The following is a 26456-nucleotide window of genomic DNA, read 5'->3' on the forward strand; positions in this document are numbered from 1 at the left end:
CTTCCCAGTGGAGTCACACAGTACCTGCTTAATTCGTCCAGCATCAAATTGTGACAATATGTGTGAAATGTCTACCAAGGGAGCTCATTAGAGACTCAATGCCCAATGTTTGTTTTATTAGGGGCTGGTCACATAGGCACCCTCTGCTTAGTGCACCAAAACTCTAAAATCTCAGAAGGGAAGCAAGTGTTCAGCATAAGCCATGCTGTTGGCACAGTTTAGACATAGTATACAACCTTTACATTCAGAGGATGGTGGAACCCTCTTGAAATCCAAGTTCCCAGACACCAGCCAAGCGCCAACCTTTGTAAGCAGGCCTTTCTAAGGATAGAATTCTGAGGCCTGCCATGGGAATTCTTTTCTGTACAATCCATCCCCTTGGCTCTTGGCCAACATGTCTTTGTCGGTAGGACCCATGCAGAAGAGTGACACCAATCTGCAGTACTGTCCTCAGTTATGTCCTTAGGGGTCTGAGACTGAGCCAGAGAAAACAACCCATTACCATAAACGTGTATCTTCAAAAGCTAGGTGGCTTCCTCCTTAAGTTTCTGTATTAACCATTTTAAAAAGTCTGGCTTGAGGTATCAACCCAGGTGCAGCACAAGCCTGTCAGTAAACTGAAGTTGACCTGAATGCCTTCTAGGGCTGAGGCAATGCCTGGATAGTCAGGGCTCACAGACAAGAACAATTCCAGAAGGCACATGCAGTATCCTTGGACAAAATACATTTACAATTGTTAAGGTATCCTGAGCAGGACATAAATTAAGCAGGCATTCTAAGTTAACAGGATCCCTAATGTGACTGGCCTCCCACTGTGAGACCTCCTGCCCTAGGATTTCCAATCCAATCCAAAAAATTCAGTTCAGAACTTGGTTTCGATGGGAGTATTTCCTGAAGGCAGCTGGACCCAAACAATTTTGTTCATGGTACCAGTTCATCTGCCTTGTGAGTGTGGATGACATGTGGAGGTGCTGAGTGGAAGGTGTAGGAGCTGAAGCCACCACCTGCTGTCTCATAGTCAGCTTAGTGACACTTGACCATGGGCTCAGAAGTCAGTTTGAATTCAAAGCACCCTCAGCAGCAGGGAAGGCAACACCTGCTTTTATTAGGGAGGAGGGGAAAACTTCTAGGAGCAGTTCTAAAAATCAAAGATCATTAATGCCCCCTCTCCTCACCCACGCCTCCCCAGGTGTCAGGATTTTGTTTTTCCTCCACTGTTACAAAATTTGTGTGTCCCAGTTAGCAGTCATAGTTTTATAATCATCTCCTCTTCTCATCCAGACCTTTTGGCTAGAAGAGTTGTATGTAAGAAATTTAAAAGTATTTTCAGAGGCAAACATTTTTATATGACTTAACCAGAAAGACATATCATGTCCAGGAACTGGTCAAGATGAAATCCTGAATTTACAAATATTTTAAAAGTGGGTTTTCATATTTCCCACTCCTTTCATCCTGATCATTTATTCAGTGAGCAGCCTAGAAAAGATCACTCTCCTTATGGGGACAGCTACATTTAATAAGCACATTGCCTTACTAAGGTTTATGTATCAGGAGAAAGAGAAAGGAAGTAGAATCAGCTTTTGTATCTATTGTTATAAGCTGCAGCCAATCTGGAAAGTCAAACACAATCATCAACAGCAGCGACACAGCCCCAGAAAGGATAGAGTCTGATCTGTCAGGAGTCGGGGAGGGATCACATTCCCCCTGATGTGCCCTCCCCCAATTTGCAGCTTTTGCAGAAATCACGTTAGGAACCAATCAGTTTCTGCATCAGAAATATAGAGCCAATCAGCAGATCTATTTCAAATGGTCCCATCAGAGAATAAGACTTTTCCTACAGGCATCTGCAACTGACCCAACTGACCCAAATAGTCCAGCCAGCACCAGAGTGGTTTCACAGTTCAGAGTGCCACAAGAGGGGTGACCCAAATCTGCAACAATCCACTTCTGAGTTCATTTGAAGTTCATACAGTTCATTTAGAGTTCATTTAGCCTGTGCCTGCTTTCAGTTGAGCACATCTGGTGTTGATGTGGGAACAGCCTATAGTGGCCTTATCAGGTTTCAGCTGAGAGCCATGTCCAGGCAATTAGAATATGTGAATTTAGGATGCCAAAAAAAGCTAGTGGCTTTTTTTTTAGGCAGCAGCAAAGCTGAGGTAGTGCAGGGCCGGTCAACCGTGGTCTAAGTCCAAGTGTCAAGAACACTTTCCTAAGCTCTTTTTATTGTGCCTTACAGTCCAAATTAACCCACTGAAAAATATACACATCAGGATGAAAAAGTCATCAACTTCTTAAGAGTTAGACATTTGCTTTCATAAAAGCACATTAGCAATTAAAAACTGCTTTTTAAACTCAAAAAGTGTATTTTTATCTGAATATTGATTCTCTTTTTATGTTGTCGTCCTTTTTCCAGAAACTCCAATAGTTAAAAGTGGTAGCAAAAATCATTAGTTATGGAGATTAGTTTCATTTCTAATACTCAAGAGTTTGAATTCCAATCTGCCCACTGGCAATAAAAAGCAAGGTAGTTGTTTCCAACTGATGCTCTTTTTTTCTTTTTTTGCTACTTTCCCTAGTCAAGATGACCCCTCCAGCTTTATGAGACTACAAGAATATAACATTTTACCTCAATTTTTATCATATATCCAGATGCAATAGCCACAAAACACAAAGCTATTTTTAAAAGTCCCCCCATTTCCTCTTGAATGAAAGTTTACTCAAACTTTGAGCAGAAAATCCAGCACTTAGAGGCTTAATGTTATAGCTGCAGGGAGATCCCAGCTGTAATGTGGGGGTGGGGGTGGGGGTAGGGGTAGGGGTAGGGGTAGGGGGCTGTGGCAGCAGTGGCTAGAGTGCTTTTCTCCCTTCAGTTTATAAAACTTTGCTCCAGCACTAGGAAGTAATTAAACCCTTTTTCCCCCTCCCACTTGGACAAAAACTTTTCAACGTTTTGGTCCATCCAAAGTTCACCTTTGGGAATGTTTGGACCCTTTCTCCTCCAGCCTGGAGGAGCAAAGAAGAACCAAAGGCATCACTTAGGCTGCACTTTCGGCCACCATGGCCAAAGTAGCCAGAGCCCTTTGGCTCTAACATTTTCAAATTCCATAGATAACTTTTACCTCTTACAATATATTATACAATATACATATAAGCTGAGCTACTGTCTGCTTCATACCATGGATAACTACATAGACACCCAGGTACCACAGGTTTGTCATCCTCGATTTCCTTTTCTCAAACAATGCTTTTACCATTTTAAGTGAGTTAGGGTCACTTTACACAATCCTACCACTGTCACAGGTGTGTTGGGAGTCCTGAAGACCACCCCAGGTTTGGTGATGAGGTGACTCATGGGAGGAGGATTCATGGGACTTGGCACATAGTCATACTTGTGGCTAAGATTTATTATAGCCAATGGATGTAAAGCAAAATCAGTAAAGGGAAAAGAAGGTGCATGGGGCAAAGTCTAAAGGAAACAAGGAACAAGCTTCCAAGAATCTTGTCCCAGGGGAGTCACAGAGCACATGCTTAATTCCTCCAGCATCAAACTGTGACAACATGTGTGAAGTGCTACCTATTAGCAGTAGAGACTTAGGACCCAATGTTTTTATTAAGGGCTCATCACATGGGCACCCTCTGCCTGGCATGCACCAAAACTCTTTGACTCTCAGAAGGAAAGCAGGTGTTCAGCACAAGCCATGCTGTTTGCTCAGTTTAGACATAGTGAACTATCCTTATCAGTTAGGGGATGGTGGAAACCTTCCCAAAATCCAGGTCTTCAGATGCCAACCCTGCAAGCAGGCCCTTCTAAGGGTGGCATTCTCTGGCCTGTCATGTTAAGTCTTTTTGCACGTTGTTCATGTCTTTTAGAGCATATATGTATGGATTTCTGTTGAGTATATACGTGGTAGTGGAAATTATAGGCCCAGGGTATGTGTATGTCCAGTTTTTTTTAATAGCTGCCTGTTAAATCGACACCTTACTGCCATAAAATGTTATTCGTTATTTTTATTAATATTTTTGCCTTTAGTATACTTTGATATCAGTATAGTTACATCAGCTTCAGCTTGTTTACTATTTGCATGGCATATTGTTTCTATCCTTTTATTTTCAACATGTGTCCTTATATTTCAGGTGAGTCTCCTTTATGTAGCATGTTGTTGGATTTTGCTTTATTATGCCATCTTGACAATCTCTGTCTTCTAATTGAAGCATTTAGTCTATTTGTATTTAGTATGATTACTGAATACTTGAATTTAAAATATATCTTACTACTTGATTTCCATTTGTCCCATTTATTCCTTTCCTTCTTCTTTTTGCCTTGTTTGGTTTAATCAAGAATTTTATTGTATCATTTCTCCTCTATCAGCTTGTTAGACAATCTTTTATTATTCTTTTAATGTTTATTCCAGAGCAGGTCTTCTCAACTGGAATCACCAGAGAATTATGTCCTAATTCTCTAGATATCCATTGTATATATTGACTTCCTTGTATTTAAAATGGAACTAGTGCATGTCACCCTTAGAAGAATGGAAAAACCCCATTTTTTGTAGGGCCTAATTCTGTCATGAACTCCTGCTGGAGAAAAGTTGCCTCAGAGATTAAAATATGCCTCCTTGACTGATTAGAGTCTATCTTAAATTAGTACTTTTACCACTTCCTGAATAATGCAAGAATCTTATAACACTTTAACTTCATTCACATCCTGCCTATTTATTTATTTATTTATTTATTTATTTATTTATTTATTTATTTATTTATTTATTTATTTATTTATTTATATTTTTGTCATTTATTTCACTTCTACTTTTGTTATTTTATCCACAAGGTATTGTTATTAGTGTTGCTTTATACAGTCAATAGTCTTTCATATTTACACTTTCCATTCCTTTCTTCTTTTCTGCATTCCTATGCTTCTGTCTGTGATCACTTTTCTTCTGCCTAAAGAACTCCCTTTAGTGTTTCACCGTGTCTGCTAATAATGCATTCTCAGTTTTTACTTATCTGAACGTGCCTTTATATTACTTTATTTCAGAAGGATATTTTCACTGGATATAGAATTATAGTCTGGCAGTTATCTTCTCCCAGTAATTTATAGGTGTCATTCAGTTGTTCTGTGGAGTTCAATGGTTTTGTTGAAAAGTCAGCTGTATGCTTGATCACTGTTTCTTTGAGAGTAATGTATCTTTTCTTAACTCTGGCTCTTTTAAGAGTTTCTCTTTGTCTCAGTTTCCAGAAGTTTGACTATTAAATTTAAGGTTTGATTTTTGTATTTATCTTGCTCACAGATTTTGAGCCTTTTTGAATGTGTTACTTGATATCTTTAGTAAGTTCTGAAAAAATTTTGGTCACTATGTCTTAAAATACTGTTCCATTCCTTCTCTTGATCTTGGACTCTAGCCTTCACTGTGTCTCTTAATGATCTTTTAATTTTCCATCCTTTTTTTCTACATGCTTTACTACTACGGCTATTTTCTACTGACTTACTTTTTAGTTCATTAATCCTCTCTTCTGCTATGTCTCATATGGTGTTAATCCCATGTATTGCATTCCTAATTTCACTTACTGTATTTTTTAGCTTTGAAATTCTACTTGATCCTTTTTTATATATTCGAATTTTCCAGTGAAATTCACCTTCTAAACCTATTTTTGAATATATTAACAGTAGTTTGAGTCCTGTCTGATAACTCCAAAAATGTGAATTGTTTTAAAAAAACATTAAAATTTAATTGATTTTTACTGTACTAAAATATATATAACATAAAATTTACCGCTTTAAACATATAGTTCAGTGGCATTAAGTATGTTCACATTGTTCTGTAACCATCACCACCATCCATCTCCAGGACATTTTTTATCATCCGAAACAGAAATTTTACACCCACTGAATAACTCCCTATCACCCCCTATCTCTGGCAACCACCCTTTAATCCTTTAACGGCAATCACCATTCTATATTCTCTTTCTATAAGTTTGACTACACCAAGTACCTCATATATGTGGAATCATACCTATTTATCCTTTTTTTCCTGGCTTGTTTCATTTAGCATAATGTCTTCAGGGTTCATCTATGTTGTGGCATGTGTTAGAATTTCCATCTTTTTAAAAGATGAATAATATTCTGATATATGTCTATATAAAAATATTACTATATATACAAAATTTTGTTTATCCATTCATCTGTCAAGGCACATTTGGGTTATTTCTACCTCTTGACTACTGTGACTAATGCTACTTTGAACATTGATGAAGAAATATCTATTTCAATTCCTGCTTTCCCTTCTTTTGGGTAGTATATACAGAAGTGGAATTGATGGATCAATTCTAGGTTTAATTTTTATGAGGAACTTGCCATACTCTTCCACAATGGCTACATCATTTTATATTCCCCCAAAAGAGCATAAGGGTTCCAATTTCTCCATGTTCTCACTGACACTTATAATTTTCTGGTTTTATTTATTTATTTTATAACAGCCATACTAATGAGTATAAAGTGAAATCACTGGGATTTTGATTGGCACTCCCCTAATGATTAGTGTTGTTGAGCCTCTTTTCATGTGCTTATTGACCATTTGTATATTTTCTTTGGAAAAATGTTTAGTTAAGTACTTTGCCTTTCACAATTAAATTCGTGGTTTTTTTATCAAAAATATTTCCCCCAGCTTTATTGAGATATAATTGAATATAACATTGTGTAAGTTTAAGGTGTACAATGTGGTGATTTGATATGCAGATACATTGTGAAATGTTTACCATAATAAGGTTAGCCAAAACATCCGTCACCTCATACAATTGCCATTTTGTTGTTACGGTGAGAACGTTAAGCTCTACTTCCATAGCAACGTTCAAGTATACAATGTGGTATTGTTAACTATGGTACATTACATTGTGCATTACATCCCAGGAACTTACTCATCTTAAAATTAAAAGTTAGTACCCTTGACTAACATTTCCCCATTTCTCCCACCCCTCAGCTCCTGGCAACCACCATTCTACTCTGTTTCTATGAGCCTGATGTTTTTAGCTTCCATATATAGGTGAGATCATACAGTATTTGTCTTTCTCTGTCTGACTTATTTCACGTAGCAAAATGCCCTCAAAGTTCATGAATATTGGCACATATGGCAGGATTTCCTTTTTCTCATGGCCGAATAATATTCCATTATAATGTATATACAAACCACATTTTCTTTACCATCTGTTGATGTACACTTAGGTTGCTTTCATGTCTTAACTATTGTGAATAATGCTGCAATAAACACGAGAGTCCAGATAGCTAATCTCCTTCAGATATATACCAAGATGTGGGATTGCTGGATCATATGGTAGCTCTATTTTTAATTTTCTGAGGAAACTCCATACTGTTTTTCATAGTGGCTGTACCAATTTATATTCCCGCCAACAGTGTACAAGGGTTCCCTTTTCTCTATATCCTTACTAGCATTTGTTACATCTTTTTTTTTTTTTGATAACAGCCTTGTAATAGGTGTGAAGTTATATCACGCTGTGGTTTTGATTTGCATTTCCCTGATGACTAGTGATGCTGAGCACCTTTTCAGGTACTTATTGGTTATTTGGATGTCTTCTTTGGAAAAATGTCTATTCAAGTCCTCTGCCCATTTTATTCATACTTATTTATTGATGGTGGTATTGGGGATTGAACCCAGTACCTTGTGCATGCTAAGCATGTGCTCTACCACTGAGCTATTACCTGCAACCCACTTCTTTTGCCCATTTTAAAATTGAATAGTTTGCTTTTATGCTAATGAGGTATGAGTTCTTTATATTTTGGGGATTTTAACCTTTTAACAGGTATATGATTTCTCCTAGTCCATAGGCTGCTTTTTCACTTTTTTAATTGTTTCTTTTGGTGGGCAGAAGCTTTTTAGTTTGATGTAGTCTCACTGATTTTTGCTTTTGTTGCTTGTGCTTTTGGTGTCATATTCAAAAAATCACTACAAAGACTGATGTCAAAGAACTGTTCCCTTATGTTTTCTTTTAGGAGTTTTACAGTTTCAGGTCTTACATTTAAGTGTTTAATCTATTTTGTGTTAATGTTTCTGAATGCTGTAAGACAGTAGTCCAATTTCATTCTTTTGCATGGGGATATCCCTTTTCCTAGCACCATTTGTCAAAGATTATCCTTTCCCCATCTGGCATTCTTGGCTCCCTTGTCACATATTAGTTGACCATATATGTGTGGGTTTATTTTGGGGCTTGATCTTGTTCCATTTGTATATATGTCTATTTTTATGCTATTACCATACTCTTTTGAATACTACAGCTTTGTAATACAGTTTGAAATCAGGGAATGTGATGCCTCCAGCCTTGTTCTTCTTTCTCATGATTGCTTAGGCTATTCAGGGTCTTTCATGTTTCTATATGAATTTGAGAATTGTTACTTCTATTTCTGTGAAAAATGCTATTGGAGTTTTGAAGGGATTGCATTGAGTCTATATAGATGATTTTGGGGAGTTGTTTGGTTTTTTGTTGTTGAGTTGTAGGAGTCCTCTATATATTCTGAACATTAATCCCTTTTCAAATATATAATCTGCAAATACATTCTCTCATTCTATAGATTGTCTTTTCCCTTTTGATGGCATCCTTTGAGGCACTTAAGTTTTAAATTTTGATGAGGTCCAGTGTATCTAATTTTTCTTTTGTTGCCTGTGCTTTTGGTGTTATATTCAAGAAATCATTGCCAAACCCAATGTTATGAAGCTTTCTCTTCTATTCTCTTCTAAGAGTTTTATAATTTTAGCTTTTAGGTTTAGGGCTTTGATCCCTTTTGAGTTAATTTTTGTATATGGTGTAAAGCAAGGGTCCAATTTCATTCTTTTGCACATGGATATCCAGTTTTCCCATGTCTTGATAATACTGTCATTCCCCCCCACTGAATGGACTTGGCACCTTTGTCAAAAATCATCTGACCATATCTACAAGGGTTTATTTCTGGGATTTCTATTCTATTCCATTTTTCTATAGATTTTCTTACACCAATCCTACACTCTTTTGATTATTGTAGTTTTGTAGTAAGTTATGAAATCAGGGAATATCAGTTTTCCATCTTTGTTCTTTTTCAAGATTGCTTTGGAGTCCCTCGAAATTCTATATGAACTTCAGAGTGAACTTTTCTATTTTTGCTAAATATATCATTGGGCTTTTGATAGGGATTGTATTGAATCTGTCAATCATTTTGGATAGTATTGACATCTTATCAATATTAACTCTTCCAATCCATGAACATGGATGTATTTCCACTTATTTGTGTTTTAGGGTTTGTGTTTCATATTTTCTGAGAAATGGTCTATTTCTGATTCGCCTTTACATTTAGGGTGTAGCCCATCCTTCAGGGATTCAACTGAAAGCCTCAGGTGTTTATCATAGCCCCTTCCACATAAGAAGGTCCTGAAATAGAATTTCCGTCTTTGTAGCAGTGAGTCTTTATACTTGGTTTCTTAATCCCTCACTCTATGCAAGCATAGCTTAAGAATCAGCAAATGCTTCAAAAAGAAAGTGCACAGAGAATGGTGAGCTTACTTCTCTGAGGTTCTCTTCTCTCCAGGGTTTTGGCCTCTCAAGTCTTGGCTGTCTCAATTACTTTCTGATGCCTTCATTCATTTTTATTTTTAAAATCCAGCCAGGGTAGTTGTTCTTACTATGAAGGCTAGTCTGATAAAAGCTATTTCAACATAGCTTGAAGCTACCTTATTCTTTTTAATTGTGACACAATATATCATAATTCAGTCATTCTTGTTCATTCACATTAGGTTGTTTCTAATTGTTCTTTCGCCATTACAAATTATGTTGTAATGAACATCTTTGTACATATATTCTGATGTACTTGTGTAAGTGTTATATAGGGTAGCTTCCTAGAAGTAAGGTTATTGAACAAAAGTACATGCATTAAAAATTTTCATAGGTAATGCCAAACTGCCTCTGATTTACACTACTACCAGGAGTGCTGAGAGTGTTCATTTCTCCACATATTCACCAGCACTGGGTATTATCAACCTTAGTTTTTATAAAATTGATGGGTAAAACCTTATATTTCATTGCTGTTTATCTTACATTTCTTCAGTCGTTGGTGAGGCTGAAGCTGTAATAACTTAAAAAGTGTGTTACTAGGAAAGGAGAAACTGATCAACAGCACCAAAAAGTAATACCAGAAACATACATACACATACATGTGTGAGTCTATGTATGTACAGTAAATGATAAAGGTGGCATTTTAAAATAGTGTTTATATGAATTATTCAAACAATAGTGCTGGAAAGATGGGCTAATTATTTGGCAAATAAGTTATGATTCTTACTTCATAAACTAAAATTAAAATTCTAAACTAAGAGTTAAAGGTAAAGATGCAACAATAAAGAATGAAAAAAATGCAGTGAAAATGTATCTGACCTAGGGATGGATCTATCTTCCTAAGCATAACAGCAAAGAAGAAACCAAAAAGGAGAAAATTTTACTATGTAAAAAATGTGAAACTTCTATATATTAAAATCAAATGCAAACAAAAGGTAGATAATAAAATAGCAAAATACTGCAATAACATGTGCAAGACAAAGTGTTAGCATCCCTTATATATAATAAATCTGGTATAAACCAGTAAGAAATTGACCATTTCACAGTAGAAAAATGGTAAAAGAATATAAGTAATTTGCAAAGCAAATAGAAAAAAAGGTATTTATTTTTACAAAAACAAGTTTATCATTCACATGACTAAAATTGAAGATATTATGCTAATGTAGATATTAAAATAGTGTTGTGGGGGCTATTTAAGAAAATGTAACAGGGTTCAACATATATCATGTTTCAAAAAACAGACTGCAGGCTGTTCTTTCTGACACCATTTTTCTAAAAACAAGTGTGTATTTATTTTACAAAAATGATTGGAAGCAAATACTCCAAAACAGAAACAGTGGCTTACTGAGACTGGAGAATTATGGGTGATTTTTATCTTTTTCTTTTGTGCTTTTCTCTATCTTCCAGTTCCCTGCAGTCAACATGTATATAGCAATTTGGAATCAGATAACCTACTACTTATGAAAATTGGAGAGAACAAGAATAACATGTCTATTCAAGTGAAACTAGGAGATAAATCCACAATTCCTGGAGAAATGAAAGATATATCTGATAAAATGAATGTATGTGATGTTGAAAAAGTTGCACAAAGGCAAGAAAATAATTACTTAAAAGAAAGTAATAGAATAGGAAAGATATACATTATAAACTTCACAGATAAAAAGCTTACCATAAAATATAAAGAACTGATAAATATATATGAAGCAGATCCTGCTAGATATGCAAGTAATAGAAGACACAATTTTTTAAAAAGTAAAGCAAAAAGGAAAAAATGCATACCCTCACTGGGAATTAATTAAGGAAAGGAAATCAGAATAACTTACATGTATTAAAACTATTAATCTAATAAGAACAAAGGATAACTGTCCAACGTTGGTGGAGTAGTAAAAGTAAAAAGGTATATTTTATATTTATTGAGGTCCTTGAAAATTGGTTGGTCTTTCTAAAGAATAATCTGGCAACATGTAACAAGATAATACTCTTATCCAGAATCTTTTTCTGAGAATATACTTGAAGAAAACAGCAGTATATGCATGAATGCCTATACAAAGGTATTCATAGAAGGATAAAAATTTTGGCAAACAATTCAAGTAGCCAATAACAAGGAAACAGTTACTTTAATTTGATGGAATAATATATAGCTCTTTCAATATGTGAAAATACATGAAAGAATAAGTGAAAAAAATACAGCACAAGTTAATATGTACACAATGAATATAACTATAAAAATGTATCTATGTGCACTAATAGATTAGAATAGAATTAGCATTATGTAAAGATTTGAGTTTAATATTTACAAAGTTTTTTATTGAGGTAACACTGATTTATAACAATATATGTTTCATATGTACAACATTGTATTTCTACTTCAGTATACCTTTCTCACCACCAAAAACTTACTTTCCATCTGTCACCATACAGTTGATCCCCTTTAGCCATTTCACACACCCCCACCACTGGCCCCTTCTCCTCTGGTAACCACTACTCTGTTCTCTGTATCTACATGTTTGCTTTTGTTTATTAGTTTTTAAAAAATATTCCACATATTGGTGAAATCATACAGTATTTGTCTTCCTCTGTCTGACTTATTTCACTTAGCATAACACCCTCAAGGTCCATCCATGTTTTTGGAAATGGCAAGGTTTCATCTTTTCTTATGGCTGAGTAGTATATTATTCCTGTCTTTTTGATAACAGCCATTCTTACAGGTATGAGATATCTCACTGTGGTTTTGATTTGCATTTCCTTAATAATTAGTAATGTTTAACATCTTCGTGTGCCTGTTGGCCATCTGATAAGTCTTCTTTGGAAAAATGTATTTTCAGCTCCTCTGCTCATTTTAATCAGGTTGTTGTTGCTGTTGTTGTTGTTGCTGTTGTTGAGTTGTATGAGTTCTTTCTATATTTTGGATATTAATCCCTCATTGGATGTATCATTTGAAAATATCTTCTCCCATTCAGTATGTGGTCTTTTAATTTTATTGATGGTTTCCCTTGCTGTGAAGAAGCTTTTTAGTTTGACGCTAATCGTATTTGTTTATTTTTGCTTTGCTCCCTTGCCTGAGGAGTCATAGCTAGAAAGATCATAATACTGATGTCAAAAAGTGTACTGCCAATGTTTTCTTCAAGGAGTTTTATGGTTTCAGGTATTATAGCCAAGTCTTTAATCCATTCTGAGTTAATTTTTGTGTATGGTGTGAGTTAGTGGTCCAGTTTCATTTCTTTTTTTTTGCATGTGGCTGTACAGTTTTCCCAACACCATTTATTGAAGATACTATTCTTTCTCCACTGTATGCTCTTTGCTTGTCATAAATCTGTCATAAATTACTTGTCCATATATGCATGGGTGTTATTTCTGGACTCTCAATTCTGTTCCATTGAGCTGTCTGTTTTTCTGCCAATACCATGCTGTTCTGATTACTATGGCTTCGTTATTTGAAATCAGGAAATGTGATACTTCCAGGTTTATTCTTCTTCCTCAAGATTATTTGGCTATTTGCAGTCATTTCTGGTTCCATATAAACGTAAGATTTTCATATTCTATTTCTGTGAAAATTGTCCTTGGGATTTTCATAAAGATTGCACTGAACCTGTAGATTGCTTTAGGTAATGACATTTTGACAGTGTTGACTCTTCCAATCCATGAGCATGGAATATCTTTCCATTTATTTGTTTCTTCTTCAATTTCTTCAACAATGTCTTATAGTTTTCACTGTACAGGTCTTTCATCTCCTTGGTTAAATTTATTCCTAGATATTGTTCTTTTTTTGGTTGTTGTTGAACAATATCTTGCTCATGCATTTTTTAAAGGGATGATTGTGGATATCAAGTTACCAGAGTACAGTATTTAGATTTCAGTGGATATATTTTAAATGATAATATAACAGTTTTTAAAATGTTAATATTATCAATACACCAGAAATCATGTCCTATAAAACTTTAAATTTGTGATGAATATTTTACCTTTTTTCAAAACTTTCCCTATTGAGGTATAGCTGATGCACAATATTACATAAATTTCAGGTATACAACATAGTGATTCACAATTTTTAAAGATTATACTCCATTTACAGTTATTTTAAAATATTGGCTATATTCCCTGGGCTGTACAATATATCCTTGTAGTTTATTTATTTTATACACAGTAGTTTGTACCTCTTAATTCTGTACCCCTATCTTGCGCCTCCCCCTTCCCTCTAGTAACCACTAGTTTGTTCTCCATATCTGAGTCTGTTTCCTTTTTGTTATATTCACTAGTTTGTTGTATTTTTTAGATTCCTCATATAAGTGATATCATACATTATTTGTCTTTCTCTGACTTATTTTACTTAGCATAATACTCTCCAAGTCCATCTATGTGTTGCAAATGGCAAAATTTCATTCTTTTATATGGCTGAATAGTATTCCATATCTTCTTTAATCATTTATCTGTTGATGGACACAGAGTGCTTCCATATCTTGGCTACTGTAAATAATTCTGCTGTTAACATTGGGATGCATGTATCTTTTCAAATTAGTGTTTTCATTTTTTTCCAAAATATACCCAGGAGTGGAATTGCTGGGTCATCTGACAGTTCTATTTTCAGTTTTTTGAGAAACCTCCATACCGTTTTCCACAGTGGCTGCACCAATTTACATTCCCACCAACAGTGTATAAGGATTCCCTTTTCTCCAACATTTATTATTTGTGTTCTTTTTCATGACAGCCATTCTGACAAGTGTGAAGTGATATCTCACTGTGGTTTTAATTTGCATTTCCCTGATGATTAACAATGTTGAGCATATTCCTAGATATTTTCTTAATTTCTCTTTCTGCTAGCTCATTGTTAGCAAATAGAAATGCAAAATATTTATATTTGATTTTGTATCCTGCAACTTCACTGTATTCGTTTATTACTTCTAATAGTTTTTTGGTGGAGTCTTTATAGTTTTCTATGTATAAAATTATGTCATCTGCAAATAGTGATATTTTACTTCATCCTTTCCAATTTGGACGCCTTTTATTTCTTTTTCTCACCTAATTTCTCAGGCTATGACTTGTAATATTAATCGAATAGGAGTGGGAAGAGTGGGCATCCTTGTCTTGTTCCTGATCTTAGACAGACAGCTTTCAATATTTCACCATTGAGTATGAACGTTAGCTGTAGGTTTGTCACATATGGCCTTTACTCTGTTGAGGTATGTCCCTTCTATAGCCACTTTGTTGAGAGTTTTTATCATAAATGAGTGTTAAATTTTGTCAAATGCTTTTTCTGCATCTATTGAGATAATATGGTTTTTATCCTTCATTTTGTCAATGTGGTGTATCAATTGATTGACGTGCGAATGTTGATTCCTGGAATAAATCCCACTTGATCATGGATGGTGTATGACCCTTTTGATGTTGAATTCAGTTTGCTGATATTCTGTTGAGGGTTTTTGCATCTATGTTTATCAGAGATATTGGCCTGTAATTTTATCTGCTTTGTGTTGTCTTTGGTTTTGATGTCAGGGTAATGTTGGTCTTCTGAAATGAGTTAGGAGGTGTTCCCTTCTATTCAATTTTTAGGAATAGTTTGAGAAGAAGAGGTATAAAAATCTTCTTTGAATGTTTGGTAGAATTCACCTGTGAAGCTCTCTGGTCCTGGACTTTTTGTTTTTTGAGAACTTTTTTGATTACTGTTTCAATCTCTGTAATAGTAATTGGTCTATTTAGGTTTTCTATTTAAGATTTAGTCTTAGAAGGTTGTATAATTCTAAGAACTTGTCCATTTCTTCTAGGTTGTCGAATTGTCGGTGTATGGCTGTTTATAATATTCTCATAATCTTTTGTATTTCTGTGGCATCCATTGTTATTTCTCCTCTTTAGCTTCTGATTTTATTTATCAGGGCCTTCTCTCTTTTTTCCTTAGTGAATCTAGCTAACAGTTTGTTGATTTTATTTATCTTTTTAAAGAATCAGCTCTTAGTTTCATAATCTTTTCTATTATCTTTTTGGTCTCTATTTCATTTATTTCCATTCTGATCTTTATTTCCTTCCTTCTACTAACTTTGGGCTTTGTTCTTCTATTTCTAGTTCTTTTAGGTATGAGGCTAAATTGAGAGTTTTCTTGTTTATTTTTTAAAATTCTTCTTTGCCTGGGGGAAGGGGGTGGGATGCCCAATGTGTAAGGCCCCACCTCAGACCCAGCTGGGTCACACTAGGATGGAACATCTGAGTTTGAGTGACTTCCCTGGCAGGGGCAGCTCCTTGACGGTCCTATGAACTTCTGGGCATCAAGCTCCCAGCCTGGGCCAATGTCTGGTCCCATAACCTGGGCTTTGGCTTTTGGTGCTACTCAGTTTTCTTGTTTCTTGAGGTAGGCCTGTATTGCCATAAACTTCCCTCTTAGTACTGGTTTTGCTGCATCCCATAGATTTTGGTATGTCATATTTTCATTTTCATTTGGCTTCAGGCAATTTTTTATTTCTCCTTTGATTTCTTCATTGACCCAAGAGTTGTTTAGTAGCACATTGTTCAGTCTCCACATTTCTGTGATTTTTTGTTTTCTTCTTGTTGATTTCTAGTTTCATTTCATTTCATTGTGATCAGAAAAGATGCTTGATATTTCAATCTTCTTAAATTTACTGAGACTTGTTTTATGTCCCCACATATGGCTATCCATGAGAAAGTTCCATGTGCACTTGCGAAAAATGTGTATTCTGCTACGTTTGGATGGAATGTTCTTTACAAATCTATCAAATCCATCTGGTCTAATGTTTCACTTAAGACTGTTGTTTCCTGGTTGACTTTCTGTCTGGATTATCTAACCATTGATGTAAGTGGGGTGTTAAAGTCCCCTACTATTATTGTGTTGCTGTCAATTTCTCCCTTGAGGCCTGTTAATAATTGTTTCATATATTTTGGTGCTTCTATGTTAGGTACATGTGTATTAATTACTGTTATGTCTTCTTGATGAATTACCCCTTTTATCATTATATACAGTCCATTTTTGTTTCTTGTTACCTTTTTTGGCTTGAAGTCTATTTTGTCTGATATGAGTATGGACATACCTGCTTTCATTTGGCTGCTATTTGCTTGGAGTATCATTTTACATATCTTCCCTTTTAGCCTGTTTGTCTTGAGAGCTGAGGTGTATCTCTTGGAGGCAGTACATAATTGGGTCTTGTTTTTAAAACCATCTAGCCACTGTCTGTCTTTTGACTGGTGAATTCAGTTCATTTACATTTAAGTAGGTTATTGTAAGTAAGATGAAGACTTAGTATTGCTTTTTTTTTTTAAGTTTTATCTTTTGTTTTCTGGTTGCTCTATATCTCCACTGTTTCTTTTTCCTTTGTTTCTGTCAGCCATTTTGGTTTGATGGTTTTCTATGATATTTTTCTGAGTTTCCTCTTTTGTGTCTGTGTATCTTTGCTTTATGTTTATGTTTTGTGGTTACCCTGAGTTTGTATAAAATTTCTCATAGATTAAAATAGTCTTTCTTCTGTTGATAGCATCTTATGTTCATTAACCTACATGAGTTCTTCCCTTTTCCTCTTCCCCTTTGATGTTTTTGTTGTCTCAAATTATCCCTTTTTATGCTGTGGGTTTGTTACCAAAATAAGATTGCTACAGTTATTTTTCTGCTTTCTTTTTTCCCCTTTAACCTTTATAAAATGTTTTTAAAAACCTGATAAAGAGTTGCAATTTTCTGGTTCTATTTATCACCTTGCTTAAAGTTTTGTGTATTTTTGCCATTTTGTTTCTGGTAGAAGAGCTCCTTTCAATATCTCTTATAAGGTAAGACTAGTCTTGATGGACTCCCTCACCTTTTGTCTGGGAAAGTCTTTATTTCTCCTTCATATCTAAATGATAATTTTGCTAGATAGAGCATTCTTGGGTGACAGTTTTTCTTTCAGTATTGAGAATGTAATTTTACTCTCCCCTGGACATTAGAGTTTCTGCTGAGAAATCTGCTGATAGCCTACTGGGTTCCTTTGTAGGTTAGCATCCTTTCTCTCCCCCAATGGCTACCTTTAAAATTCTTTCTTTGTCATTAATTTTTCACAATTTTAATATTATGTGTCCTGGAGAAGGTCTTTTTGCAGGGAGGTTAATGAAGTGTTCTTTTCGCTTCACGGACTTGATTACCCAGTTCCTTCCCCAAGTTTGGTAAGATCTCAGCTATTATATCTTTAAATAATCTCTCTGCTCTTTTCTTCCTCTATTCTCCTCCTGGGATACTCATTATCCTAATGTTGCCCTTCCTAAAAGAGTCATGTAGCTCTCACAGGATTTCCTCTTTTTTATATGTATATTTTATTTTTCTTTCTTCTACTTGTATTATTTCTAGATTTCTATCTTTGAGCTCAATAATTCTCTCTTCCATATGATCTGCTCTATTTCCAGTGCTTTCTAACACATTCTTCATCTTGTTCACTGTGTTCTTCAGCTCCAGAATTTGGTTCTTTTTTGAGAGTTTCAATCTCTTTGGTAAAGTATTCCTTCTGTTCATTAACTTTATCCCTGAGCTCATTAAATTGCCTTTCTGAGTTTTCTCGTATCTCACTGAGTTTCTTCGTGATAGCTACTTTGAATTCTCTATCAATATTAGTCCTCAATATTCCATGACTTTAAGTTTGGTTTCTGGAGAATTGTCATTTTCTTTTTGTGATATACCGATACCGTGATTCTTCATGTTGCTTGATGAATTGTTCCTCTGCAGGCGTATTTAAAGTTAAAAGACAGATTAGGAATTAGAGTCCTTTCTTTTGTTTTCCAGTAGGTGGCGCTATCACACAAGGTTTTTTTGTTTGTTTTTTTCTCTTACCTGAGCTGTGGCTGATTATATTTGAGAGTTCACACTTTCCAGCCTCCACCATATGTGTAACAGGTGTGGCTACATGCCTTTGCTATTGCTTCTTGTGCCTCTGGGGTCATTGCTGCATTGCTTCTGCCAGAGCTGCTGTCATTACTAGGATGGTGGGCTCTTCTCTTGTGTGGGGGATCCCCTGAGACACAGGCTCTGCTGTTAGGGGAGGGGAACGGTGTTGGGGCGTAGCTGGAGTCACACAGGTGCCTCTACTGTGTCCAGTGCTGTCAGGTTTGCAGGCTCTGACACTGTGAATAGGGGGGCCAGAGTCTGGGGTCATGGGTGCCTCAGTAGCTGGAGGGATGGGGTATCAGAGGCCCCACTGCTGCTGCTGCCCAGTTACCTGTGATCATGGGTGCAGGCGTGATCAGGAAGCCAGAGTCATGTGTGCTGCTTCACCTGCTGCTATTGGTTCTCTGAAGCTGTGGGCTCAGCTGCCACAGTTAGAGGGCTGGATTGCAGGCACTGACTCCACTGTTCCCTTGGTTCCACCTTCTCCATATGTTCCAATCCACCCACCTTTAGATGTACAGATGTGTGGAATTCTCCAGCATTCTGTTGTGTTGGACAGAGGCACCTCTGTTGTGTTATGAATGTTTTACTAGTTGTAGATTGAAGGGGAGAGACAAAGGTACTTTATCACTCTGCCATGTTTCTGACATCACTCTCCTATAAAGTTCCTACGTTCCCAAAGTTGATTAACCACATAATATTTAAAATCTAAAACATATATTATGGAACGGAAATACTGAATGTTTGAGGCGAGGCAGAGAATCCCACTTAGTTAATATATATAAATGAATATGCCTTGTAGAGAAATATCTTGTCTTCCCTGGTAGAATTATAGCTGTCATTCAATGTATGCTTAAAGCAATTCTGTTTTAGTGAAATTGTTGCAATAATGGAATTTTGAAGTCATTCATTTGATAAACCACCAAATCATCCCTTTCTTGACTTTCCCAGGCAAATCTATTCTCTTTCTCCTGTACTTTGTACATAACACCATTGTTATAGCATTTATGAGATTGTATTATAATTATTTGGTTATATGTCTATATCTCTCACAGCATTAAGCCCAGTGCCTGATACATAAATATAAGCAATAGATCCTTAAGAAAGAATGAATGAATGAAACAAATGATGGAGCATACTTGGGAGATAAATATAACTTGTTACTTGAGTCCCTGAAATGTTCAATCATTCATTAAACTGAAGGCCTGAAGACCTAGCTGTCCTTATTTCCTTTGGCTAGGAAACAATAAGTTAGTAAAAGGCTCAAAACAAAGTACAGACTTTGAAAAAGTAATAATCAGTAAGGAGTTTGCTTCTGTTTGTTGGGGAGATCTGAAGTGATGCAGGTAGATTCCAGCAATGAAGGCTCAGAGCTTGGAAGTTACCTATATCCTAGTAAGATTATGCTGAATTTAGAACAATGGATATAAAGAAGAAAAGGGTAAAAGGTATCAACCTCTAAGTGAGAGCCAGAGAGAATCACATCAAAGGTACCAATAGGACTTGCTCAAACCCAAAACCACAGAGACTTCTAAGAAGGGCAAAGAAGATAGTGACATTCATAGAGTAAGTTTTGGGCTAGCTAGAGAAACACCTTCCTTATGTCAAGAGATTTAGTGCTAGTGGGCTGGTATCGGAGACTAGGAGCACATTATAGTTGGAAGCTACAGGGAATGGCTAAGGAAATTAAAAAAAAAAAAACAACAGGAACCTGCTTCTGGGGAGGACTAAGGTACCCATCTCACCTAGTAAAGCGTCAACTCAAATTAATCTCAGAAGTATCAGAGTCTTGACTTGGCATTCACCTAAGATAGGGTTGAGGAAGTGGAGGAAACTAGGGGTTCAGTATTTTGTAATATTCAAGCTTATTTGTGGCTAGATTTTAGAAATTAATTAGGACTTGAGACCTATATTCAATAAACTTAATAATTTCTATGTGTTTATATTTTAGTTTTCCATTTTTAAGTAAAATTTCTTAAGAAAATTCCAACCTTGCACTTAATTTAAAAAGAAAAGGCATTTTTTACATTATAGCTAGGGTGGAAGAAAGGGGTATATATTCCTAAAGCCAGATGCAATGTTAATAGTTCTGGGAGATCAGGCCTTGTCGGGATAAAATATGGATGCCTAGGAAAGATAAAGAACAGTCGGCTCCGACTGTTGGTCCTTTCCTCCTTGGTTGATTTGCTCTCAATTTAGATCTACATTAATCCCATGGAAACTGAGTGTCTGGAGTAGGTATTAGTAAAAAGGCAAGGAGGTTGGTTTTGAGCTGGACAAAATCTGGCCTAGCTTTAATTACTAACAGACCACTCTTGATGAAGAAAAAAAGTACCACACACACAACTAGGCTTTGGGTTTGTAAGTAGCACTCTACTATCTAAGATACATTCTTCATTTATATATCTACCCCTTTGTGGCTTGACTTAAGATTGTATTAATTTCCCATTGGTGCTACAATAAAGTAACACAAATTTACTAGTTTAAAACAACACACACTTATACTGTTACAGTTCTGGAGGTCAGAAGTCCAAAATGAGCCTTATGGATATTATGAGGTAAAATAAAAATCAAGGTGTCAAGCAGGGCTGGCTTTTTTGAAGGCTCCGGGGGAGAATCTGTTCCTTGACTCCTCCAGCTTCTAGACAATAAGGCTAGTAGCCTTGTCACTCTAATCTCTTGCTTCTGTCATCATATCTCCTATTTCTATAGTCTGATCTCCCTTTGGATACCTCTTACAAGGACACTTGTGATTACATTTAGGGCCCACCTGGATAATCCAGAATAATCCTCCCCATCTCAATCTTCTTAACCTAAACATACATACAGAATCCCTTTTGCCATATAAGGTAATGTTTACAGGTTACAGGCATTGAGGCCTAGATATCTTTTGGGGCCATTATTAAGCCTTCTACAAGAGTAGTTTGGAAATTTTGTGTATACTATTTTTCAGTCAACAGTGTAGTAATTTGTTTAATGTGAAATTTGTAATAACTTGTGTTAATCTGTAATTGGTAGTAATTTGTTTAATGTGTCTATCACCAAATTTAATATATAAATTGAATAAAAATAAATATTAATTAAAAATAAGTATTAGATTAAGAAGTGGAAGTTGTTTAATACTGTCAACTAATTCATTACATGACAAGGTACAAAAGACCTAAAAACAAATTCCTTGGCTATTGAGCTACATAAAATTAGCTTGTATTTAAAATGGAAATATAAGTCCCAGGAAAGGGGAGAACATGTTGGTTAAGCACTCACTTGGAATGAAGAGATAATACTGCCTGGTAACAGTCATGTCCTATGTATCAAAGAGTTCATAAAACACACTGAAAATTATAAAGCCTGCTCAAGATATATAGGGTTAGAAACTTAGATTCCAGAGACTCTAAATTCCTTTTCAGATCCAGTTTAATAAAGCAATACATGATTAAGAAAGAATAAAAAGGAAAGAACCAGCCTGTACTGAATAACACTTTGATTCTGGCAGGCTGGCCAATCTCCTTACCTAGGCTGGAATAAATGTGGCTGAGAATACGAGCTGGTTGTACTCTGATGGGGTGCACATCAGCAATAGTCTCCACATCAATTCCCTTGTTCTTCAAAATGGCTTTTATTTCTTCTGTCTCAGCAAGAATGGAAACTAGGAAAGAAAGATGAAGTCAACAGAAAATTTTATTTCAATAAGAATCTAAAGGTCTCTCAACCCACATAATATTTTTGAAGGGAAGAGAAAAGGAATGGGAGGAAATTAATCGTTATGGCAGAAACTGATGAAACAAGTATCATGCTAGGTACAAAATAATATTATCTAAAGAGAAAAGGAAACAAGATCTCATGGCTAGAGTATTCAATTCTGGTTTTTGGCTGAGTACCTATGTGCTTCCAGAGAATGCCACACTTACATCTGGGATTCCATGTTTAAATAGGAAAAAAAAGACGAGGGCCAGGATTATGAGGATAATAAAGAATACTTTAATGATATGAATTGTTCTAGAGCTAAAGAATGATAAAAGGCAAGGGAAGCTGAGGATAAAGAATTGAGGTGCCATATTTGAAATTGTGTGTGGTTGTTTTGGGGGATGAGGATAACACTTCTGTAGATTCAGAGCCTGCCAAGCCTGGACAGCTCCTTTTTCTTCTTCTCACACTCATGTCTCTGAAGTGGTAATCAGACACATGAGAGAAGTCCAGGCCAGCTCCCTGATTCTTCTGTTTATTCTCCCTCTATGGGACTGATACCTGTCTGGGGGCCAATAATCTGAGAAGGGCCTCAGCTGTTTTAACACTAAGCACTGGGGTCAAACAGGCACCCTCTTCCTGCTCCTCTAGTGCTGCTAAATGTGCTGAACTGGGTTTGTGAGAAAACGAAGGTACCACTCAGTTCATTCCAGGTTACCAGTACTGTCTGTGTTGAGTTTTGGAGGCAAAAGCCTAGTTCACAAAGTGCTATTCTGCTTTCCTTTGCCATTATCTTTTGTATATTTGTCTATCGTGAGGACTTCATGATATTGTATTACTGTGGCCTGGGACAGGATATGCAGGGTATGGTGATTACAGAGTCCCCTGGACACAACACCATCTTGATTACTTCTAACTGAAAATGACAAAGATTCTTCAGGGAAAATATACAGAGGAGGAATAATAGTGGGCTGACAAAAGTCCAGGGAAACACATGTGATCATTCATTCATTCACGAATAAATATTTACTAAGCACCTAAACGGATAAGGTACAGTGCTAGGCACTAGGGATTTAGAGATGAATAAGTTAGTCTTTCCCTAAAGGAGTTTACAGAGTAGTGAAAGTGATAAACACACAAACTGATTACAAAATAACTTGCTAAGTAAACTGAGATAAGCATAAAACATTATGAGACCACCAAAGAGTGACAGCTATCTAGTCTGAGGTTGGCAGGGGATGGTTTCAGAAAAGGCTTCCTGATGCATAAGCTGAATTTCAAAGAATGAGCAATTCAGCCAGGAGAAAGAAAGAAATAGGAATGGGGAGAGCCATTTCAGTTAGAAGGTTCAGAATGATAAGACATGAAAATGGAAAAGAATGTGGTTGTTTGTGTATGTGTGTGTGAGAGAGAACAGTAGGGGGACTACAACATACTTCAGTATTGCTGTAGCATGAAATATCTTGCACAGTGGCAAAATATAAAACCAAAAAAACTCCCCCGAAAAACAAAAAACCTACCACCACCACCAATAATAACAACAACTAAATGAATCTGGAAAGGCAGACAGGTGCTAGATCATCATGGATGGCATATGTGTCACTTTAAGGATTTTGTATTTTATCCTTGGGTAATGATTTCCAAATTGTATTCTTCTGAGCCTCAGGGTTCTGTAGAGGGTAGCAGGAGTTGAGAGGACTAAAGGAGATGCAAAAGAACAATGCTCTGGGGCCCAGGAATACTTTGAACCCCAACAACTCAGCTCTTTGTTTATATTTTATAAAATACTTAGAAAAACACTTATTTGGTACCACTTATATGCTAGGCACTGCCATATGCTAGGGATACAAAGACAGACATAATCCCTGTAGAAAATGATACTGACATTGAGTCTTGCTAGAGGGCTGAATAGGAATTATTCTGTTAAAAGAGAAGGCAAAAGTAAGGAAGAAGTTATTCCAGACAGGAAGAAATAGCATAGACAATGGCTCAAGGGCAAAAGAGAACAAGGTAGATCTAGGAATTATAAAAAGTTCTTTACAGCTGGAAGACGCAGTGGTGAGAAATGACACTGAAGACGGGGTCAGGGACCGGATCATAATGAGCCTTGTAAGGCACGTTAAGAAGGTGGGCAATGGGAAGCCCCTGCAGATGAGTAATCAGGAGAATAACATATCCATGCCTCCAAGTTGAAAAGAATATATTGAATACGTTGATGATTAAAGAATAAACTGATACACTATAGAGGAACTAGACTGAAGGCAGGGAGACCACTTTAAAAGCTATCATAGTAATGCAAGGAAAAGATGCTGATTACTTAGATTAGGATCATGACATTGGTAATGGATAAACCAGATTACTGAATTATTTAGAAGGTAAAGAAACCAGGACTTGTTGTCTGATTGAATACAGGAGGTGAGAAGGGAAGTATTGAGAGTGATTCCTCAGGTGTTTATTTGTGTAACCGAGAGAAAGGTGGGCCATTTAATGACACTGTCAAATAGGTAGAAAAGCAGACATGGGTGATGAAGTACTAGGAGGGTGAGGCTGAGTTTAAAGTGCATGTGAAACAACCAAGTGAGCCTGTCTTAAAGAACACTGATACAGATTCAGGAGTCAGGAGCATAGAAAGAAATGAGATGGGTCAAGGAGAATATATAGAGAAAAAGAGAAAAGGACCTAAAATATAATCCTGAGAAATTTCAACATATAAGAAATGGGCAGAAGAAGAAAAGCCTGGCGGTGGGAGTGAAGGGTTCTTGTCTCATGGCTTATATTTTCTCTATGGTTTAGGAGGTGGGGTCATCTTCTGAGAGGGTAGAAGTACGGAGGTAGTAAAAGGGAAAAGGTTAGGAATGGGAGGAGGCTGAGAGACAACAGCAAATACTCCAAGTAAGAAGAGCAGTGGGCTAGGGACAAAACTCCCAGGAATGTCAATAGTTAAAGGGCAAAGAGAAGAAAAGGAGGCCTAGAATAAGACAGAAAAATACAAAATTTAGGTTGAAGGAGATCCTAGAGAGTATGGTATCACAGAAGACATGGGAGTTAAGAGTTTCCAGAAATAGAAACAATAAATGAAACAGAAAGATCCACTAAGAAATGGATTGAAAAATATCTGGGTTTAGCAATAACTTAAGCAAAAACATTTTCAGAGGAATAATAAGCTAGTTGTAAAGGACTGAAGAATGAATGGAATATAAAGAAGTAGAAGTTTGGATGAGAAAGGAAGAATTAGATACCTAGAGGGAGATGAACATGTCAATGTACTTAAAATCAGAACCAACAGAGAAAAAAAGTTTGAAGATGACAGGAAAGAGTAGGTTTCTAGGAAGGCTGGGAAAGAGGGTAGGATCAAGCATCAGGAGGAGGAGTTGGTACTGAAGAGAAGAAACACCTTTTCTGAGACTTAAGGTAAGGATAGATGAAGATATAAGTAAGATTGTGGTGGGGGGTTGGGAAACTGACAAAGATCAGTTTCATCCTAATTCTTGGCCTTCTGCTTCATCCTGGATAATATATTTTTTTAACTTTTGGGTTTTTTGGGAGCTTTTTAAAGCATCTTTATTTAAGAAGTCAAAACTGCAGACAGGTAACAATTCCAGATGTTGATACGTTTTGTACAGAAAGGTTGAAATATAACAAATGTAACTCAACCAGTCTCCCCATAGATTCTTCCAACCACATCCAAAGTGTCCATCACAGGCAGTCCCTTAGCCACTTTCAAACCAGGAAGCTCAATTCTTTACAGTTAGCATACCAGTTTTCTCCAAAGGTCTCTCTTCCCTCCCCTGCCCCAAGTTTTCTTCAGAGTACTTTTTCCAGGACAGGATTATGGCCCCAGTTGGGAACCAGGTGAATAAAAGACAGGCACCACCTAAGGCCTAGCTTATAAGATGTTATTAGCTTAGTCAAAGTTCATCAAATAGTATCAGTACCAAGAGTAAGATCTTCACCAAGTCTTGTTTTTGTAGCCTCCATCCAGGGACAGCACCACCCAAACTTTGCAAGACAGCTGGATTCAGTTGAGTATAATGGAAAAAATATAGCACTTTTGGAAGACAAAGAGCCTACAGCCACACTTGATTTGATCACCCCCACATCAGACAGACAGGAATTTGGATTAGAACTTTCAATGCAGAGATCAGTATAGAAGAGGAAAAAACCAAAAACTTTTGGTCACTACATAAAACCCAGAGTGCTCCAAGGCACAGATTTAGCCAATATTTAAGGGAAAAAATCATCAAAGCCTCAACCTTTACTTATAGTCTTTATTGAAGTTGTACAAAAAGAATCTCCCAAAAGTGAAAAAATACATTATATACAAAAACACTTTCTCTTGGGA

General features: G+C 36.3%; 1 protein-coding gene across 4 annotated transcripts in view; it reads right to left on the reverse strand.

Moving 5' to 3' along the window:
* PHKA1 (phosphorylase kinase regulatory subunit alpha 1) overlaps positions 1–26456 on the reverse strand; it is a 98744-nt gene that overhangs the window by 36459 nt on the left and 35829 nt on the right. For all 4 annotated transcript variants that reach the window (XM_014567424.2, XM_006194400.3, XM_006194403.3 and 1 more), the window contains exon 14: positions 21942–22076. In XM_014567424.2, the coding sequence (XP_014422910.1) occupies positions 21942–22076 (135 nt within the window). The remainder of the gene's footprint in view (positions 1–21941; positions 22077–26456) is intronic.

Source organism: Camelus ferus, chromosome X, assembly GCF_009834535.1.
Source record: "Camelus ferus isolate YT-003-E chromosome X, BCGSAC_Cfer_1.0, whole genome shotgun sequence".
NCBI lineage: Eukaryota > Metazoa > Chordata > Mammalia > Artiodactyla > Camelidae > Camelus > Camelus ferus.